At 40.9% G+C, this 20,975-nt stretch overlaps 1 protein-coding gene across 13 annotated transcripts in view; it reads right to left on the bottom strand.

Moving 5' to 3' along the window:
* DST (dystonin) overlaps nucleotides 1-20,975 on the bottom strand; it is a 470,596-nt gene that overhangs the window by 356,616 nt on the left and 93,005 nt on the right. For 12 of the 13 annotated variants that reach the window (XM_032409610.1, XM_032409591.1, XM_032409594.1 and 9 more), the window contains exon 4: nucleotides 2,956-3,163. In XM_032409610.1, the coding sequence (XP_032265501.1) occupies nucleotides 2,956-3,163 (208 nt within the window). Of the gene's footprint in view, nucleotides 1-2,955; nucleotides 3,164-3,323; nucleotides 3,816-20,975 lie in introns of those variants that run through there. The other variant, XM_032409598.1, reaches the window with a different exon arrangement.

Below are 20,975 nucleotides of genomic sequence, written 5' to 3'. Positions count from 1 at the left end.
TAATTAGACTCTCCTCTGGGTTCTTTTCATATTAGGTACTAATATAGCCATAACAACTAATCTCTCACACCGTGTTGTAACTGTCTAACAATACATCCAGTTATCATATTGGACTATAACTTCTTTAAAAGCAGAACTATGTGCTTTTCTTCATTGTATTCCAGGGACTCGATCAATGTGAAGGAATTTAGTTATCCCACAGACCATATGGTCTTTTTGACTCTAGGCATTTTCATGTTCAATTCTATTTTTATGACCTTAAAAACAAATAAAAATACTGGACTTTCAACTCCTTTATTACTAAATAATGAACACTATGGACATCTCATACCATTTCTGAACCTCACCCCATCTCTTACTAGGGATGAATTTCACAGATGGGGTGAGTTTCAGGCAGAGTATGAAAATGTCTAATAAAGTTGAAAGTCGAAATGAAATCTTTTCATGGTATATTTTCAAACTATCCATAACATCAAAATCCCTCTGATGCCCTGTTCCTTTATCTTCACACTGGGTGATCAGTGGTGAACACATAATATATTTGAATTTCAGGGGCGCCTGGGTGGCTCAGTTGTTGAGCGTCTGCCTTCGGCTCGGGTCATGATCCCAGGGTCCTGGGATCGAGCCCCGCATCGGGCTCCCTGCTCAGCAGGAAGCCTGCTTGTCCCTCTCCCACTCCCCCTGCTTGTGTTCCCTCTCTCGCTGTCTCTCTCTCTCTGTCAAATAAATAAATAAAATCTTTAAAAAAAAAAAAAAAATATATATATATTTGAATTTCATATTTTAGCCACATTATTATTAAACAGATATTGAAGACTGGCCTCCAGGTCTCTGCTCCCAAGATATGATTATTATGATTTGTGTAGAAAACAGCCAACTTACCAGTATTTATCTTAAATACAGTAGCACATTTCCATACTAGGGCTGCTTATTCTGTTCGTAGTTTTTTTGTTTTTGATTAATTTCTTAAAAGTATGTAACTTTGAGGTTTCCAAGTGCATTAACGACCACTAACTTCATAGCTATCCCCACTCAGCGAACATTTTACAACAAATAAGACATGGCCCCTGCCCTCAAAAAGTCTACAGTCTACTGATATCAGCGTCTGCTTGTCCACTGCTTCCCATCAGAACCCCCAGTTCTTCCATTTCTTCCCCACCTACAGTGTACACGGACAATTAGTAACCCCAACTTCTCCGGACTTCCGGCCTAGTCATTTTCCTCAATTTATATAATCTCATTCCCCCTGACAAACACCTGACCCATCCTTCTCTCATAAACCCTTCCTGCACTACCAAAAGCAAAATATCCACGTCTGCCACCACCAACAAAACCCTCAAGCCAGAAGCACCTTCTTCCTTCCACAAAAATGAACGGAACACAGGCATCCGTCCCAATTCTCTCAGGACCCTCCTTTCACCTGTCTTCCCTTTCTGCTGAGCCAAAGATAGGCTGCAGGCACTTTCTCCTCCTCTCTGTGCCTCAGACCTACTCATGGAGGGGCAGTGTGGGGGAGTGGAGCGGAGGAGGTGTCTCAACAGGGCAAGGAGTCAGGCCTCAGTGACTAAACACTTTTTAGTACTTGAGGAGGGTAGTGAAAGCTAGGTCTGTCCCAGCTCCCCCAAGCCACCCCTGTTTTGCTCTTACTTGGCTCCCAGTCTCTCTCCTGGATCCTCCCTCGTCCCACCCTTTTGACGCTCCACCCCTCCCCTCAAGTCCTGGAAGAGACCAGGCAGCAACTCACAACAGAAGCCAGAAGAAGCTCAAGGCTGTTGCCCCAGAAACCCAGACTAGAGAATGGCTGGCTGATCACTGTTTGTTTACCCCCCCCAATCAGAAAATCCCACTGGAGGGACTGTAGGGGGAGTCTCTGCTGCTGTGGTGCCTGGGATCTGGACTAGTCCCCCCCCAGCCCCCTCAGAGGAAGATAAAGTACCAGTTTTGCATTACAGTGGCAGGCAAAAGAAACTCAGTGGGCACACAACCACCACCCCAGAGTGAGAGTCGGTCGGGAGTGGAGAAGAAAGGAGACCAGATCCACTGGCTGCAGAAACCAGCTCTGGAAAAAAACCTGACCTTTGGCCTTTGCAAGAGCCCCAAAAGACTTAGTCCATCCTACCCATTACCATTCTAAGAGAGTGAAAATTATTGAGGGAACTGATGACCAATCACCCCAGGAAGCAAGTCTTGTGCACAGAACACATACGAAGAAACCACACAGACACTGCGAGGTTGGAGGATTGGTTTCCTCAGTGGTCTCAGCTTTCAGTTGGGGAAAACAAGCCATCGCTTCTGGTTCGACTTTTACGGTCAGTGGAAGGGAACACCAGTAACAGAACAGAAACGTTGGCACCTCCCCTATATTAATTAATCAGGAATGCATGATGGCTAAACCCTCAAAAGCACCAGGGGCAGAAAGCTGCTATGGACACATGATGCTGACAGAGATGCTACATTAAAAAAAAAAAAAAAAAAAAATGGCATCCAAGTTGCTGATTCCCTCCGCAATCCTGGGTACCAAACACCAGGAATCCACCCCAGTTAAATCTGCGGAGCTCAGTGTCCCTGGGCAAAAATGGAAATGAAGGCAGCTTTCTCACATCTTCTAGCAAATACACCAGGAATAACAGAAGTTAATACTTTCAGAATGTCATAGCAGCTACAGCATGTAAATAAGAAAGTTTAATGCAGATGTCTGTAAATATCCCCTTGCATTTCAAAGGTATCAATCCATCCAGCCAGAAGACAGGGCCAAATAGCTTAGTCACCAGCAGGCTGGGCAAACTGCTTTCTCGATAGAAATCGGGCATAAAGTAAACATAGTCATCCTCCTCCCCCACCTTGAGCCCAAATCTTTGCCCAGTGCACAGCTCCCAGCTATGGCCCCCGGGGGCGCAGATGGATGAATTTCCGCAACTCTCGACCGGGGTCCCTCCCCTCCCCGGATGCGCTTACCTGCTATCCTAAGCACTGCCCTCTCAGCGGGGTCCAGCACCGAACCCCCGTGAATCTTTCTTTTTGATCTCTCATGTTTAGGCAAATTCCAGGGTAAGGTGTCTCCCGGAGCTGGAGATGCAGAGCCAGATTTCTGGCTGAAATCATCCTCATCAGAAAAATCCGCAGAGGAAGACATAGAACAGCGATAGGACGCGTTCCCGGAACTCTACAGAGGATGACACAGAAAAAAGCATTAACAGCAAAACACTCACATATGCTCATCGATTTCAACAGCCCCCCTCCCTGCCCCCGAACTGAGTCTGGCATCCTGCACCATCCTCAGTACTGAAAGGATACACAAACAAGAAATGAAACCCAGGGCTCACCATCTTTTCTCGGCCGCGTCTCCGACAGCAGAAACAAAACCCCGGCAGTCCCGATACATGGAAGATTTGCACAGAAGTGTGTGGCCTGCGGTTCGGCCACCAGCTCACAAATGACTGGCCCAACAATGAAGCCAGAATCAACAGCCTTCCTGTTACAAACCTATAGTATTTGGCTCCCCCACCAGGACAGGAGAAACATTTTCCATTACTAGGCTGCTGGTTAATTCATTAATGCAACGAACTCGAAGTTTCAAAAACAAAGCACAAATGCAGGATGTTGAGTCCAAATTCCTTTCCGTTTCAGGTCGCCTCACCACTGGAGTCTCCTTTCTGACGAGTTTTAAGCCCCTTGTCCTCTTTATTTAATTTGCTTCATGAGATTGAAGCAGGTTCCCAGAAGAGAGCAAGGAGGGAGGAAGGGCAGATTCTGAGAAGAGCTTTTCTTAAGCCAGGGAGAACACAAAAGACTGTTTTCAGAAGCCTAAGACAGCTCCAATAAACAAACATCTGAACCCAGTTGAGAGTTCTTCAGATAATTTAAACTTCTAGCCAAGTGAGAGCTGCCAATAATGTAAATGAGGATGATGCGGCTCGGTGACAGGAAACAGATCTCTTCTCAGCTCCTGGTCATTACACAGTGAAATGAGAAACAGGATGCTTCCACCAAAGCACTTTGCCTGAAGGTTAGTCCTCGCTTCATCCAGTAGGAACAAATCTGCAGGATCGTATCTTGCATAAAAGGGTTCTATCTTCCATACAGGGAAAGGGCATGAGAGAGTATTCCTGCCTTCTCGATGGAGTTGGGTTTGTGATTATGTAGAGAACCACCAGCTTACTGTGGAAATAAGGATGTGGTCTGCTCTGTGAAGAGAGTTATAAAGGAAGTATCTAAGGGAAATCTTCACTTTCCCATTTAGAATTCCACTTGGCTAAGTAAGGCGCATTGTAAAAATGGCAAAACTGGTACAACTCAAACTCCCGAACTGTATCTTGCTGTCACAGATTCCTAAGAAGCAAGTTGCAGACAGGAATCAGTGAGGCATACTCCGATTTGAGCACAAACACTGGGCTGCTCACAAAAGCAGTGGCTACTGCAGCAAAACAGGCTGTGTGAGCAACATCCCAAAGCACTCACCCACAGCCTGTGAAGCAAACTATAAGTGAATCGGGACGATTAATCTTGCCTCGGTCTATTCAGGCATGTTGTTACACAGGGTCAACACTACCATTTTAACAGTACACATAATATTTCCCACAAAGTAAAGTGTCTAAGGTTCATCTTTAGCTCTATTCTTTCCCGAAGAAGGGGTCTTCCGTTTTATCTTACCTGACATTTCATCACCTTGGCTAATTTATTTATTCAGATTTTGCGTGTTCTCCTCGTGGCAATAATGTATGAGGCAAATATGAGGTAAATAAATAAAATTGATTTTCTATATTGTAGCTAGAGTCCACAGAGAGTTGTGAGTGGTATTAAGTCAGTCACAGAATGCTATTATCAACCTAATTTATTTTCCAGGCTTTTCGGAAAATTCATCTTGAGCTCTCTGAGGTGGTGTTGTCGGCTGGATCCGTGAAAAAGGGTGACATTCTTAAACACTTTCAAAAGGGTATTGGGTTTCTTTGGTTGCCTTGTCTTCCTTAAAATGGCTTCCAACCTGTCCTTACTTAAGGTCATCCTTTATCTGTGAGATTATATTTCTTGTTGTTGCCTGCACAATTTCAGTGACTATAGTAATTTGATTGTTTATCTTTACAGACAGACTTAGGGAATAGCTGTTAAAGAACTGCTCCTTTCCAAAAACCACTGGTTATTGATTTTTATAGATAGAGTAATTTTTTTTAATGGCCAGAGTCTCAGCTGATTGAACAGCAAGATGTGATTTATGCCATGACATAAACACCATTAATCACACACAGCCAGATGGGAACAGTTACTACCCCTAGACCCAAGGGTGTTGACTGGGGCAGCCTCTAATCTGGTAGTGTCACTGGTAAACAGATAAGAGAAAAAAGGAAGAAAAGACAATCAGCAACACCTCTTTCAGCAATATATCATATGAAAATATAGATACAGACACACAGACCAAGGGAAATCATACATATTTATATTTGGTAAAGTCTCCCAGGCTACACGATTCAAGCATTTTAAGAAAGTTTTAGGGTTTTTTCCATAATAATTTTCATAAACACTTTTAAAAATGTAAGTAAACTCTACAAAATTAGGCCCATTTGAACCTTGAAAATTGAGAATGGATTTAAAAGAACCTGCTTTGAAGGCAACCAATCCTATGAAACTATTATATGCTTTATTGATTTGAAATGACTTACCAATTCATGTCACTATCTTGGGGGCTAGAGCGAGGTGTGTTAAGAGTACAGTTCTCTCTTTTTTGGAAAAAGCAAACATGTTCTATGGCCCAAAATCCAGAGCCTCACCTTTGATGTGGGGCTTACAAGGATAAGACAAAGGAAGAGGGCTCTTGTGACCAGCAAAAGCCCCAAGATCTCTCTCGTTGCCTAAGGTTTGATTCCTCTTAAAATATAAATATCTATGTCCATGAATAGGAGACTGGATAATTACATTATATCCATATAATGAACTACAATGCAACAATTAAAGAAAAGTGTTATCGATCTACACTTAGCAAAGTGTAGTTCATATAGAATGATTCCTTTAAAAAATGTGTGTGTGTGTATATATAGATGGATAAATAGATAAGTGATTGATAAATAGGTAGACAGATGATAGGTAGATAGATAACTCTTTACCAGTATGATTACCTCTGGGTGTTGACTAATATTATAAATGGATTTAATTTTATTCCTTGTTATTTTTTAATCCAAAACAAATACATAAAAAGATTATTTTTTTTTAATTTTATTTATTTATTTGACAGAGAGAAAGACAGCAAGGGAGAGAACACAAGCTGGGGTAGTGGGAGAGGGAGAAGCAGGCTCCCAGCCGAGCAGGGAACCCGATGCAGGGCTCCATCCCAGGACCTGGGACCATGACCTGAGCCGAAGGCAGACGTTTAACGACTGAGCCACCCAGGCGCCCCTACATAAAAAGATTATTAAAAAGAAAGATACTATGCCAAGAATCAGAGAAAACAGCAAAGGCCCTAGGAAGAAGTAACTATTTAACCAGTGCTTTTAACCACTTGGGGCTCACAGGCACCCCTGAAAAGTTGAAGCAATCTATGGAAGCAATCACAGAGCACATGGGCAAATAAACACAAACTTTGCATATGATTTTATTGGGTTCACTGACCCACTGACTCCCGGTTAAGGACTCCAATTTACACCATCATCTGTCATCACCATTTGACATTCGTGTTGAGAACAAGAGAAATAGGAAAGCACTGTGGAGTATGCGGGAAGAGAAGCAAGGGTAATTAGGAGAGTAAAGACAAAGTTGGCCTAGGTCATAATATACCTAACATTTGGCCTTTTTTTTTTTTTTTTTTAAATAAAGGACTGTGAGCCACCTCTGGACTGATGCTGGGTCTCTACAACCAAAAATACCAGGTTGTGAGGAACCTAAACACCCTGTATTGTGTCTTATTACAACCTAATTATTAAGGCAGTTTTAACAATTGAATTAGATCACCAAAACTTTAAAGTGACTTTCCTAATAGCCAGTGCATTCACACGGTATAAAAACAACCCAAATCTCTTAAAGCCAAGATAATTACAGAATGCAACATTTTTAGAAGGGGAACTAAACAATAACTTCTCTAATTGAAACCCCGGTGGGGGATTTGAGATAAGTACAATAGAACTGCCTAAATTGGAAGCCGCCCAGCCTTAGCACCCTGATCTGCAGGAAAGTGCCAGGAAATTGTCTCTGCACTAGGCATTCTCTAAATGCAATGGAGAAACAAGCGCAGAGATAAGGGTTTGTAAAAGAGCCAGACTTTTAGGATCCCAGAGACTGGAAAGGTAACTTCCACAAACCTGCATACCTACATTTTATGCACACTTCTGTAAATATATTTCCAAAAGATTAAAAACTAAAAAGCTCGTAAAGAAACAATTAGGCAGGGGCGCCTGGGTGGCTCAGTTAAGCATCTGACTCTTGGTTGAGGCTCAGGTCATGATCTCAGGGTCATGATCTCAGGGTCATGAGATCGAGCCCAATGCAGGGTTCCACTCAGCTCAGAGTCTGCTTGAGATTCTTTCCCCCTCCCCCTCTGCTCCTCCCCCACTCATGCTCTCTTTCTCTCTTAAATAAATAAAATATTTAAAATTTAAAAAAGAAAAGAAACAATTAGACAATCTAGATTGTGGGGCATTGATAAAATAACTATCCTGCTCTCTTCATAAAGGTCAACGTCAAGAAACATGCACACCCAAAAAACAGAGAATGTTCTAAATTTAAAAGACAAATGAAACATAACAACAAATTCATGAACCTTTGATGAGATTCTATACTTTTTTTTTAAGCTGAAAAAGACATGCTAGAGACAACTGGGAACAGCTGGACATGGATCATGGATTGTTTATTAGATATTATTGGGAAATTATTGTTAATTTTCTAAGGTGTGATAATGATATTGCAGTTGTATAGGAAAGAGTCCTTATCCTGAGACACTTTATCCTTACCTTCCAGGCTGAAGAAACTCATGACGTCTGCACTTATTTTCAATTATTTTAATAAAAACAGAGAGAACTAGTAAATATAGCAATAGGTTAATAATAAGTAGTCACGATACTACGCTTTCAACTTTTCTACACATTTGAATATTATCAAAATGAAGAGTTGGGGGGAAACAATGTAAGCAAGACCTTTCTCAGTTTTTCTAAGTGTTGCTTAGTCTAGGCCTGTTCTCACAACATCAAAATCCTGAGTTGCAAGTACACAGTGGTAGTGTACATCTGAGTGATTTCTCACAGCATTTCTTGATATACACTTAGAGAAGCACCAAAGCAGTGGCCTATGTCAACCAGACACCAGAGAAAGGTGATGTGCTTGCCTCAGCACCAAGCAGAGTTTTAGACAGAAGGATATAAAAGAGGCTCCACTGTTATTCATTTAATATATAGTCCAGTAAACATAAAGTTGGTTCAATATCACTTTTTTTTATATTTTACATAAACAAAAAGAAAGATATCAAAACTTTAAAAATGTGAAGATCCAATTTTGTTTAAAATCCTATTGATTAGGTAAGTACAAATACTAGCTTCTTGCATATTATGTAAAAATACACAGTATGGTCCCAAAAATAACTTATATACTAGTTTTTTACTGGGAAATAAGTCAAAAAAGCAAGGGCCCATTATCTTAACATTAGTAAAACAATCTTTACCACAAATAAACAGATGCTGAAGAAAACAGTTAAGGAAAATGTAAGAAAATGTGTTTAACCCCTTGAAGACAAAATGAGTTATGGTAAACCATGGGGACTATGTGCTAGTTTTAAATTTTTTTCAAAACCAGTTGAACAATTCAAGTATTCTCTCATCAAATAAATAACTCTTAATTAGCCTCCCATCTGGAAACCACCTTTATTTTTTTAAGATTTTATTTATTTGACAGAGATCGAGAGAGAGAGCCAGAGAGCATAAGCCCAGGAAACAGCAGAGTGAGCAGGAGAAGCAGGCTCCCCAATGCGGGGCTCGGTCCCAGGACCCTGAGATCATGACCTGAGATCATGACCTGAGCCAAAGGCAGACGCTTAACCGACTGAGCCACCCGGGAGCCCCAGAAACCACCTTTAAACAGTAAGAGGAAGGGGGCTTCTGGTTTGATGAGATATCAGCTGTCTCTCACTCTCTCCTTTTAGGGGAGAACTGCAACAGCGCTTAACTGAGAGAGGAAGAAGAGCCTAGGTGGAGTCAGGGGGAAAGAGAGGTCAGAAGGAAGGGAAGCTGGAAGGTTCTTAGATCTCACTCCCGGGAGGAGGCTTTGGGCAAAGAATTAAAGAAGTCAAAGCTTTCTTTCTAGGTGGAGAGGCCCAGTTCATCAGCCTATGAAAGAAGACCACTGGAATTCAGGACACAAACTCTTCCTAGAGTAGAAAGATTATGCATTAGTTAAGGGTGTTCCTTGGTCTTATGTTTCTGGGGAAACTAAGCTCACACAACATAATTTTCCTCTAGCTATATAAGAAGCTCTCCAAGATAAGCATCAAAGACTCATTTCTGGGAGGAGCCTGGCTTTAGATTCTAGGCAGTCTTGGCTTAGCACTAAAACATTCTGCAAGACTTCCTTCCTTTCAGTCTAACCAGCATGTTCTAACTATACATAGCATTTATTGAATGACCATCGTCAGGGACTGTACTAAGAATTTTCATTCACTATCTTATTTAATACTCACTGCAACCCAAGAAAGAGGTTTGGAGAGGTTAAGTAACTTGTCCACAGCCATTCTATCAGTAAAAAGTAGAGCCAGGATTTCCATCTGGGTCCTTTGACCCCCAAAGCCTGTGCTCTCGACTACATGCTATTAAATGCCCTAAAATGTGGTTCGTAGGCACTGGGAGGAATATCTCAACATACAGTCCTCAAAGATCTTACCATGTATTTGGGGAGCCCAAAAGGCGTAGACTTGTTCTGTGCTCAGTACTAGGCCCAAAGGATGGAAATGACCAGAGACAGCTGTCAGTTCACAATAAAGAAAAACCATACAAAAATATACAACTACTTAAAAGTGGAAAGACTGCTTTGTATGGTAGCGAGCATCTTCCTACTCCAAGGGACCAAGCCTTCACTGAGTGGAACGTTGAATTTACTTTTCTTTCCCAACTCTAATATTCTTTGGTCCTATGTGTTCTGACACCTCCGCAAATCCCCCCAAAAGATCACAAATGAAAGAAAAATTATATTAGGTATCAAAACACCAAATTTTTTTATAATTGTAAAAATCTTTTACAAATAGACTTTTTTTTGCAAGTCCAGCTTCATTCAGTCATACTAAAATTATAAAAATAGAGACATCAAGAACTAGTCTGCATTTGAGGACCTGCAGATAGTCTTTCCAAACTGAGGAAGGACACTTCAAATAATTTGCCTAAAAGAAGAACAAACACAACACTTTTCAGCCCCACAAAATAGAATCACATTAGGAAGACAAACTCTAATACCAAAAACATCTCTTTGACTAGAGAATACTTCATCTTATATTTTAAATGGATATTTACTATATCAATTAAAAATATGTCTTAAGCATACATAAGCTTCTGCCTCAGAGGAGCTTAAAATCCAACTGGAAGAGTAGAGGTGATAAAACAGCCAACTTATATTCAAATATTATCATCTTAATGGGTTAGGTTGAAAAATATCTCTTCCAGTATGATAATGTAAATATGCACATAAAGATGTGATTAAGGGGTACCTGGGTGGCTCAGGTGGTTAAGCGTCTGCTTTTGGCTCAGGTCATGATCCCGGGGTCCTGGGATGGAGCTGTATGACTTCAGCAGGGAGCCTGCTTCTCCCTCTCCCTCTGCCCCTGCCCCCGATCATGATTTCTCTTTCGCTCACTCTCTCTCTCTCTAATAAATAAATAAAATCTTTTTTAAAAAAATAAATAAAAAATAAAGATGTGATTAATAATACAAAGCCAATTAGTAGAGAGATGCAGACTAGAGCATCTACAGTCCCTTTAGAAGCTAGAATGGAGATTCCAGTGTTCCCCACCTCCCTCATTCCTCCAACAGTATTATGTCCAGAACTGCCAACTACTGAAGGAGCCATCCCACAGATGCTTTGTGATTGGCCTACTCATTTTTTAAAATTGACTAATGACAAACATTTAAAAATTGGGAATTTTTCATGAAAATGTAGATGTGAAGCATTGAGCCTAGCAATACTTTCCCTTTTTAGAAAGGACATGTGCTTTCCATTCTGACAGGGTCCTTACCTGGCCCACTTCATTTATCTATGATACTGTGGCCCCTAGCATAAATTAAGCCATAAATGAAAGGATGGGTAACACTGTTGCACTCAGAAAGTAAAGGAACCACAGAGGTGAGGAAAGTAAGGGATAATGGCAATCAATAGGATGACAGTTTAAAAAAGAAGAAACCTCAGAGGACAAAACAAAAGGAGAGGGCTATCAAAGTATCTCAGTTAAATTAGTGTTAAACAGAAATAGGTGACTCCATGTTCCTGCTGACATCAAAGTGCTGATCTCATTCTGCTCCATCCCCAAGAACCCCAGTTAACATTTCAAATGCCAAGGAAATGGGACCAAACTGTATGACTTCTGTAAATGCTGGCTCATGATCTCCATGAATCTGGCGGGCCCACCCACCCATCACTACTGTTGCTGACCCCCACTGTTTTCTGCTCTGGCCCCTCATGGTCAAATCTGCTACCAAATATTTCTCCTCACTTTGTGTAGGTCACAGAGGGGGGTTTTGATGCCAAATACTTTCAACAGCCAGGTTATAGCTCTGACTTCTGTTAAAAAGAAGATGTGGGCTATGATCACACATGTGGGGCCCTAAGATAGAAGCACAGGACGTTTGCAAAGACCAAACCCCAACTACTATCTATACTGTCTAGTTATAAAGTTAAAGATATGTGCATACTGTGCCAAAGACTGAATGTTGGGAAAAAGCTGTTTGACCTTGGGAAAACTGCTTGACCTCTCTGAGCTTTGGTTTTCTCATCTGAGAAATGGGAAACATAACAGTGAATAAGACATAAGGCTGTTGTAGCAGAATAAACAATACATGAAAAGTGCTTACAGCAATGCCCAACATGGAGAAAGCAGTTTCCATATCTATCCTTCCTATCCTTCCTTTGTTGAACATTTCAGTTCTTTGGGATATCCTTGTATCTTTCCAATAGAGTCCTCTTTTGTTTCTTTTAAATTCATTGTCTCCATTGTTGGAAACAACAATGAAAACTTAGGACAAACACATTAGTGTTAAAAAAAAAAGCAATTATAGGTATTCAATTTTTCCCTGTAGAAACATAAGCAGGATTGTGTCTTTATACCTTCATTTTCATTACCTATCTTCATTAATGCGACTTCAGAAAATTGCTTTTGATAATAGCTTTTACATAGTTATTCTCTCACTTCAAAGAGTTACTGCTTAAATTACATGGAAAAATTACTTTTTCATTTAAGAAAGTGCCTTATTATTGTACTGAAGCCAAGTACATGAAATTTTAAGTGCTTGGCACTTTCACTGTCCCTTTCTGAGGAAAACAGTGCTTGCTCCAGGTGTGTTAAGTGAACATAACATAACCCTGCTACCATAAGCCACACCTGACTGGAATCATGAATCACTGCCTGAATATAAGGAAGTCCATTGCCCCTGAGCTGACTTGGTGGAAAACTCGGCCCAGCTGGGATGTTTCATACTGGATGGTGGTAGCCCAGTCCAATCATAGCCTCTCCTCTGGGGAATAAATGCTAAGTACATTCCAAATGCCCTTAACTAACATTTGGGTTTTCCTGAAGATGTGTTGTACATCCCACTCTTAGAACACTTGAGATCCATCTGGAACAACTATGTGGCTCAAAGCCCCTACATATACACTAAGGGCTCCCTCAGATTTCATTTTCTTTGTGTAATAGATCTCTCTTTCAGAAGGTAATCTGGCTCTGTCCCTTCCTTGCTTTATCCCTAGGGGAAGCCATGTGTGAGGGCAAGAAGCAGAAACAGCCTGCAAGTACACTTGGCTTTTGTTTTCCACAAACCGAAATCTGTTGAGACTAGGGTTGTAGAAAGGGGCAAAGGTTTCTGGAGAAAAGGACTTTCCCCAGACTAAAAAGAGGCCCTCTTGGGCTACAGGGAACATCTGTGGATCTTGGAGCAGGGGACTTCTTGAATCCCAGAAGATGACCCATAAAGAGAAGGCTGCCTGGTATGTCTAGAGGGACCAACCCTATGGTATACCTTTCAAGATCCCCGTATCCTGAGAGTAACCCAGAAACAGCCTAAAGGGCCCAATGGGGCAGGCATAGGGCATGTGTCAGCACAACATGGAGACATGAATATTCCCTCCTATTCATTGACACTTTGGCATCTTATAAGAACCCAAAACATTAACACAACTCCAAGATGGAGGAAGCAAGGAATATCCAACCCAGCATAATGGGAGATTGGGAGTCAGAACCTAAGTTAACAGGAAAAAAGAGAGAGAGAGAGAATGATATATCTCACACTAGAGTTTACAGCCTAAGAGTCAAACTCACTGTGTGGGCAGTGACTGTCATATTTACTTTAGAATCCCAATTCTTGGGAGTGGGCCCCTCATGACTATCTACTGAATGAATCCACTGGCTCGCAGCTTGGCTTCAGCAGGTGGGTCCCATGGGAGTAGAGATTCAAAGAGGAAGCTCTGCCAACTAGGGCTACAAATGTCCTGAGTGTCTGTCTGTCTGTCTGTCTGTCTCACAAACGCACACACACACAGAGCCCACCAACAAGATCACCACAGCAGCTATACCCTCCTCCATCTCCTTCTTCCTTCAGCATCATTGTTCTTTTTAAGGCTACTTTGAGTTACTCTAGAACCAGAGTAGAAGTAAATACACTTGCTTGCTTACTTGGTTACTGCCACTTTATTCCAAAGTGGGTATTAGGTAACTAATAAAATAGTGGGGAAAGAGGAAAAGGATGTTGACACCTACAAGTTATCTAACCAATACCCCAGAATGAGACGACGTAGGGCAAAGCAGAGGATGCTTTGGGAAACTTACGGTGGAAGAGGCAGCAGATGAGGCTGGGGACGCAGATGATAAATGGAGATCATAAAGGGCCTTGCATGCAGGGCTAGAGCCTGGACTTGACCTTGCAGGAGCCAGACTGTTACTGAAGGGTTATAAGTAGTTCGCCCTTCCAGATGGATGACCCTGACAGCCATGGAGAGAATGGACTGGTCATGGGTTAACCTCAAGACGAAACTAGTTGGCAATTCTTGTTATAGTCCAGCAAATGACAGCCTGAGCTAAATCACTAATGTTAGTGATGGAAGGAGGATGAATGTGAGAAATATTTAGAGGCTAGGAAAAGAGAAGGTGAGGGGAAGGCTGGGATGTGGCTGACAGGGTAAGAAGTTAAGGTAGTTTACCAGAAGGAGTTGACAAGTGTAACAGTGGGGAGCCAGAGAAGGGCAGCAGAAAAATGAGTGGGTCCCAGGCAAGTCAAACAAGGAGGCTCAAGCTGTGGGGTTTCTCTGATAAGCCCCCAAGTTCAGGGTGACTCAGACTGGTTTCAAGTAAAAGGCTAGCTAGTCACCAAACTCCAAGAGACCTGCATTTCCTTCCAGCTACAGCCCCGGCCCCCAGGCGCTAATGAGTGATAATGGAAATCCGCCCCTTAGAGAAGCTGCAGCTGGTCAGGGTCATGCAAGGGTCTGCTGAGATGGTAGCATGCCAGTACCAAAGTGTTACTGAATCATTCATTCCTTCATTTGTCCTTATGCTCACGCACACAGAGAATAAGAGTGTACAAATGATCTTGTTCATTGTCCCCTTTCACACAGGAATTGGAGAATATAGTAAACATACCATTTATACATATTTTCTATAACATTTTCAGAATAATGATACTATGCTACTTAAAGCATAAAAACAGCAATACCCATATTTTTCTGACCTTTGTCTACAACAAGCAAACTGGTAAACTGTTTCCACTGTGCTTATAAAGCAAATTCACCCATTCGTTTCCAGTGTCCACTGCCGGGCTCTCTTAACAGTTACAATCCTGTGCTCTGGCTTTGCAGGCCACCCCCCCCACCTCCTTAATCATACTGCACACCTATGATGTGCATGAATTCCAACTCCCTAACCTGCCTCCTTCCTCGAGGTGGTTTTCTCCTCCCTTTCTCAACTGGGACTTCAGACCCAGTCAGTCCAATAGCTTCCTCCAAAAATAACTTAAAGCCTAAAAGAGTTTTTAAAAATGTATATCCACGTGCAGAAAACAGTATGATGAATTCCATCAGAAACACAGGCACACTATGGAATAAACAAAGAGCTGTTCCCTTCTGCCCTGGTCCTGTATTTCCTCCCGAACTGGTCCTGTGTCTGTATCCACAGCACAGGAACCAGCTAGAAAGCTAGCACGTGAAGAATCCAGGTACCTTCAAAAATCTCTTCAGTGAAAATCAGTGTTGATGGATGTGATGGTTAATTTTAGGTGTCAACTTGACTAGACATGGGTGTGAGTTGGCTTCAACCAAGTAGCTAAAGGCCTTAAGAGCAAAGACTAAGGTTTCCCATAGATGAAGGAATTTTTTCCTCAAAACTACAACAGAGGAAACTTGCTGAGTTTCCAGCCTATAATATTAACTCTTTTTTTCTTTTTAACTTTTTTTTTAGAAAATTTCTGTTTCCAGCCTGTAATATCAACTCTTTTTTTTTCTTTTTAACTTTTCTTTTTAACTCCCAGTGGGAAGCGACAGAGGGAGAGGGAGAGAAAGAAACTTAAGCAAGCTCCATGTCCAGCGAAGAGCCTGACGCAGGGCTCAATCTCACAACCCTGAGATCATGACCTGAGCTGAAATCAAGAGTCAGACACGTAACCGACTAAAGCCACCCAGGCGCCCCTATAACATCAACTCATCTGAATTTCTGTCCTGCCAACCTGCCCTATAGATTTTGGATTTGCCTGCCCCACAATCGCAGGAGCCAATTCCTTAAAATAAACCTGTGTGTGTATCTCTCCTATTGGTTCTGTTTCTCTGAAGAAACCTAATTAATACAATTGGCTTCAATATTACTTTATAAGAGTTTTATAAATCACCTTTACTGCATTTCAGGGAACTAGAAACACATGCTATAATTCACGTTTTACACTTTAATGGAAAGAAAGACTGTACAAGACTTTTATCAGGCCATGTTAGGAGGCAACAATGGTTTCTCCAGCTTCATTATTCACCACTCGTACTACCATAAGAAAGTTATTTAACCTCTCTAACTTCCCCATATTCTAAATGTAGATAATCATACCTTCTTTGATTTCTTTCATCAATGTCTTACGGTTTTCAACATAGAGATCTTTCACCTCCTTAAATTTATTCCTATCTTATTGTTTTGATGCTATTGTAAATGGGGTTGATTTCTTTATTTCTTTTTCAGAAATTCTGTTGTTAGTATATAGAAATGCCACTGATTTCTGTACATTAATTTTGTATCCTGCAACTTTACTGAATTCACATTGATTAGATCTAACAGTTTTTTGGCTGAGTCTTTAGGATTTTCTATACATAAAATTATATTGTCTGCCAATAAAGATAATTTTAATTCTTCCTTTCTGATTCTGATACCTTTTTTTTCTTGAGTAATTGTTCTATCAAGGGTTTCCAGTATTATGTTGAATGGGAGTGGTGAGAGTAGTCCCCCTTCTCTTGTTCCTGATCTTAAAGGAAAAGCTTTCATCCTTTCGCCAGTGAGTATGTTAGCTATGGGCTTATCATATATGAACTTTATTATGTTGAGAGATGTTCCTTCTATGCCTAATTTGTTAAGAGCTTTTTATCATGGGGCGCCTGGGTGGCTCAGTCGTTAAGCGTCTGCCTTCGGCTCAGGTCATGATCCCAGGTCCTGGAATCGAGCCCCACATCGGGCTCCCTGCTCAGCGGGAAGCCTGCTTCTCCCTCTCCCACTCCCCCTGCTTGTGTTCCTGCTCTCGCTATTCTGTCTGTCAAATAAATAAATAAAATCTTTAAAAAAAAAAAAAAGAGCTTTTTATCATGAACAGATGTTGAAATTTGTCAAATGCTTTTTCTGCATCGAGATGATCATATAATTTTTTTCTTTCATCCAATGAATGTGATTTATCACATTGATTAATTTGTGTATGTTGAACCATCCTTGCATCCCAGGGATAAGTCCCACTTGATCATGGGGAATGATCCTTGTAATATGCTATATTTGGTTTGTTACTCTTTTATTGAGAATTTTTACAGTTATATTCATTAGGAATACTGGCTTGTAGTTCTCTTTTATAGTAGTGTCTTTTTCTGGTATTGGTATCAGGATAATGCAGACCTTGTAAAATGAGTTTGGGATTGTTTTCTCCCCCCCCAACCCCCACTTCAGTTTTTTGGAAGAGTTTAAGATAGATTTGTGTTAATCCTCCTTTAATTGTCTGCTGAAATTCAGCAGTGATGGCATCTGGTCCTGAGCTTTCCTTCATTGGGACATTTTTTATTACTGATTTAATCTCTTTACTAGTATTTGGTTCATTCATTTTTTCTATTTCTTCAGGATTCAGTCTTGGTATGTTGTATGTTTCTAAGAATTTTCCGCTTATTGGGACGCCTGGGTGGCTCAGTCGGTTAAGCAGCTGTCTTCAGCTCGGGTCGTGATCCCAGGGTCCTGGGATCGAGTCCCGCATTGGGCTCCCTGCTCAGCGGGGAGCCTGCTTCTCCCTCTCCCTCTGCTTGCTGTTCCCTCTGCTTGTGCTCTCTCTGTCAAATAAATAAAATCTTAAAAAAAAAAAATTTTTTTTAAAAAGAATTTTCCGCTTATTATATGTTGTCCAGTTCATTGCATATAGTTGTTCATAGTAGCATCTTCTAACCCTTTGAATTTCTGAGGTATCAATTGTAATATCTACTTTTTCATTTATAATTTTGTTGATTTAGGTCTTCTTTTTTCTTTGGTAGGTCTGGCTAAAGGTTAGTCAGTTTTGTTTACCTTTTCAAAGAACCAATCCTCAATTTGGTAAATTTTTTCTATTGTTTTTCTGTCCTCTATGTCATTTATTTTTGCTCTACTCTTTATTATTTTCTTTCTTCTGCTAATTTTGGGATCAGTTTGTTCTTTTTCTAGCTTTTTAGGGAGTAAAGTTAGATTGTTTATTTAGGAGCTTTCCTGCTTCTTAATGCAGGCTTTTATTGCTATGGACCTCCCTCTTAGAACTGCTTTTGCTGCATTCCATAAGTTCTGATATGTTGTGTTTCCATTTTTGTTAGTCTCAAGAAATCTTTTTTTTTTTTTAAAGATTTTATTTATTTATTAGAGAGAGAATGAGAGACAGAGAGCACGAGAGGGAAGAGGGCAGAGGGAGAAGCAGACCCCCTGCTGAGCAGGGAGCCCGATGTGGGACTCGATCCCCGGACTCCAGGATCATGACCTGAGCCGAAGGCAGTCGCTTAACCAACTGAGCCACCCAGGCGCCCCAAGAAATCTTTTTTTTGTAAACAAGAAGAGGTTTATTATAAATGTTTAGGTGAGGACACAAAACTGGGTAAAAAATTTGGTCCAGCTACCCCTGAAGAACCAGGGTCATAGCCATTGCACCCTCCCCAAAACCTGCTCTCCCTGCCTCCACCACTTCTTCCCGGCATGCACTTGCAACTGGAAGCTCCACCCATGTGCACTGCCTGGCAGAAACCCAGGTCAAAGGAGTACCTAAGTCACAGGGAAGTCTAGAAAAGGCTTTCAGCTTCACGAAAGTACTAGAAGCACTAGAAGTGAAGCCAGAGGAACCAGATTCAGCATCTGCCACATCAGGTTAAGAAGTTTTTCCTCTCCCTCATTTATTCAGAGTCCTGCTGCCCACCCCCCTGAGTGGCTGTGAACCCGTGATCCGGCCCAGGGGGCGGAGCTCACAATCTTAGTCTCATCCCATTGGCTGGAACTTAGTGACATCAGGCATGTTGAAGGATGCAGTTGCAAGATCCTGAGACTCCTGGTCTCAGCTGGGAGTTCTGTTACCTCAAGGAAGGTGGGGATGCCTGTCCTCTTAAGTGGAGTGTGTCAACTTTGCCCAGTTTTGTCTTGCTGATCCTCTCTATTGATCCTTGGGATTCTGTTTCCTCATTTCTGCTCTTTATTATTTTCTTCCTTCTGCTTCCTTTAGATTTGCTTTATTTCCCTTTCTTGGGCTGAGCACTTAAGTCATTTTATTTTACATCTCTTTTGTTTTTAAATACGTGTGGGGCAAGGAAGTTCCCTCTCGCCAGGGAGATATGCCAAATATTTAACAAGTGGTGCAACAGGAATACCAGCCAGAGTGGATCCTGGCAGAGGGAGAGGGCTCTATCGTTTACCCGCTGGTTTGGAAATGCAGCAGGCTTGCAGCAGCTGCATTGCCCCTGTGTGTCCACCCCATCTCCCGCTGGCCTCCCAGCAGTGCTCTCCCTGCTGCCCACGGGTGGGCGTGGGGCTGTTCGGGTCTATAAATATTTCACAAACTGCAATTGGATGGTCTCTCTAACCCATGAGTCCGGTAGGGTGCACCCTCCAGTCTCCATCATCTGAGGGGCATTCAGCTGTCTTTTTAGTGTTGATTTCTAATGCACCTGCCCTGTGTTCAGAGAACTAGTGCTGTACCACTCTGATTCTGATTACATTTGGGGCCATGTCCCTTATCACTGAACAAGGGGTCAATGCTGTAAGGATTCCAGGATGGAAAGACTGGATGGTGAGCACATGTGCTCAATCTTCAAGAAACTTATTATTCCCCTTTAATTTATTCTTTGATCCATTGATTGTTCAGAAGAGTGTTGTTTAATTTCCATGTGTTTGTGAGTTTTCCAGTTTTCCTCTTGTTACTGACTTGCTGTTATTGAAATCTATAGATTTCATGCCATTTAGGTCAGGCAAGATATTTAGTATGATTTCAGTCCTCTCAAATTTGTTAAGCCTTGATTTGTGGCCTAACATATGGCCTATCCTAGAAAATATTCCATGTGTGATTCAGGTGAATGGGTATTCTGGTGTCGTTGGAAAAATTGTTCTGTATATGTCTGTTGGGCCCATTTGGTCTGTAGTATTGTTCAAATCTGCTGTTCCTTTATTGGTTCTCTGTCTGGATGATCTATCCATTGTGGAGGGTGGGGTATTAAAGTCCCCAACTATTACTGTATGACTGTTTACTTTTCCTTTCAGCTCTGTTAGTTTTTGCTTTATATATTTAAGTGCTTTGATGTTGGGCACATAAATACTTAAAATTGTTATATCTTCTTGATGTATTGACCCCTTTATCATTATTAAATGACCTTGTCTCTTTTTACCATTTTTAGGTTAAAGTGTATTTTGTCTAATATAAGTATAGCTACCCTGTTTTTTTTTTTTTTTCTTTTGGTTACCATTTGCTTAAAATGACTTTTTCCATATCTTCACTCTTTGTCTATGTGTGTCTTTAGAGCTAAAGTGATTCTCTTATGGGCAGCTTATTATTGGATCTTGTTTTATTTATCCATTCAGCCACTCTATGTCTTTTAATTAAAGAACTTAATCCAGTTACATTTAAGGTAGTTACTGATAGGTAAGGACTTATTATTGCCATTTTAATTGTTTTCTGGTTGTTTTATAGATCCATTGCTCCTTGTTTCTTATTCTGCTGTCCTGTTTTGTGTTTTGATGTCTTTAATATCAGTATGCTTTGACTTTATCATATTTTTTTGTATAATTACTATAAAATTTTCCCTTGTAGTTTCCATAAGGCTTACATAAAATATCTTAAATTTGTAATACCCTATTTTAAACTGATAACAACTTAACCTCAATAGAATTCATATACTGAACACTTTTAGTTCTTTTCCCCCTCACATTTTAAGTTATTGCTTTTACAATTGACCTGTTTTTTACATCATATAATAACAAATTACTGTATTTATAGATGCTTTCGTTATATTCATTTTTCTTACTTTTAAGCTAGAGTTGTAAGTTATGCACCATTATTACCATATTGCAGAATCTAACTATGACTATATATTTACCATTATCATGA

Source organism: Phoca vitulina, unplaced genomic scaffold (genome assembly GCF_004348235.1).
Source record: "Phoca vitulina isolate PV1807 unplaced genomic scaffold, GSC_HSeal_1.0 scaffold11, whole genome shotgun sequence".
Lineage (NCBI taxonomy): Eukaryota > Metazoa > Chordata > Mammalia > Carnivora > Phocidae > Phoca > Phoca vitulina.
The sequence above is the reverse complement of the archived record's forward strand: the minus strand, read 5'-3'. Positions and strand labels throughout refer to the sequence as shown.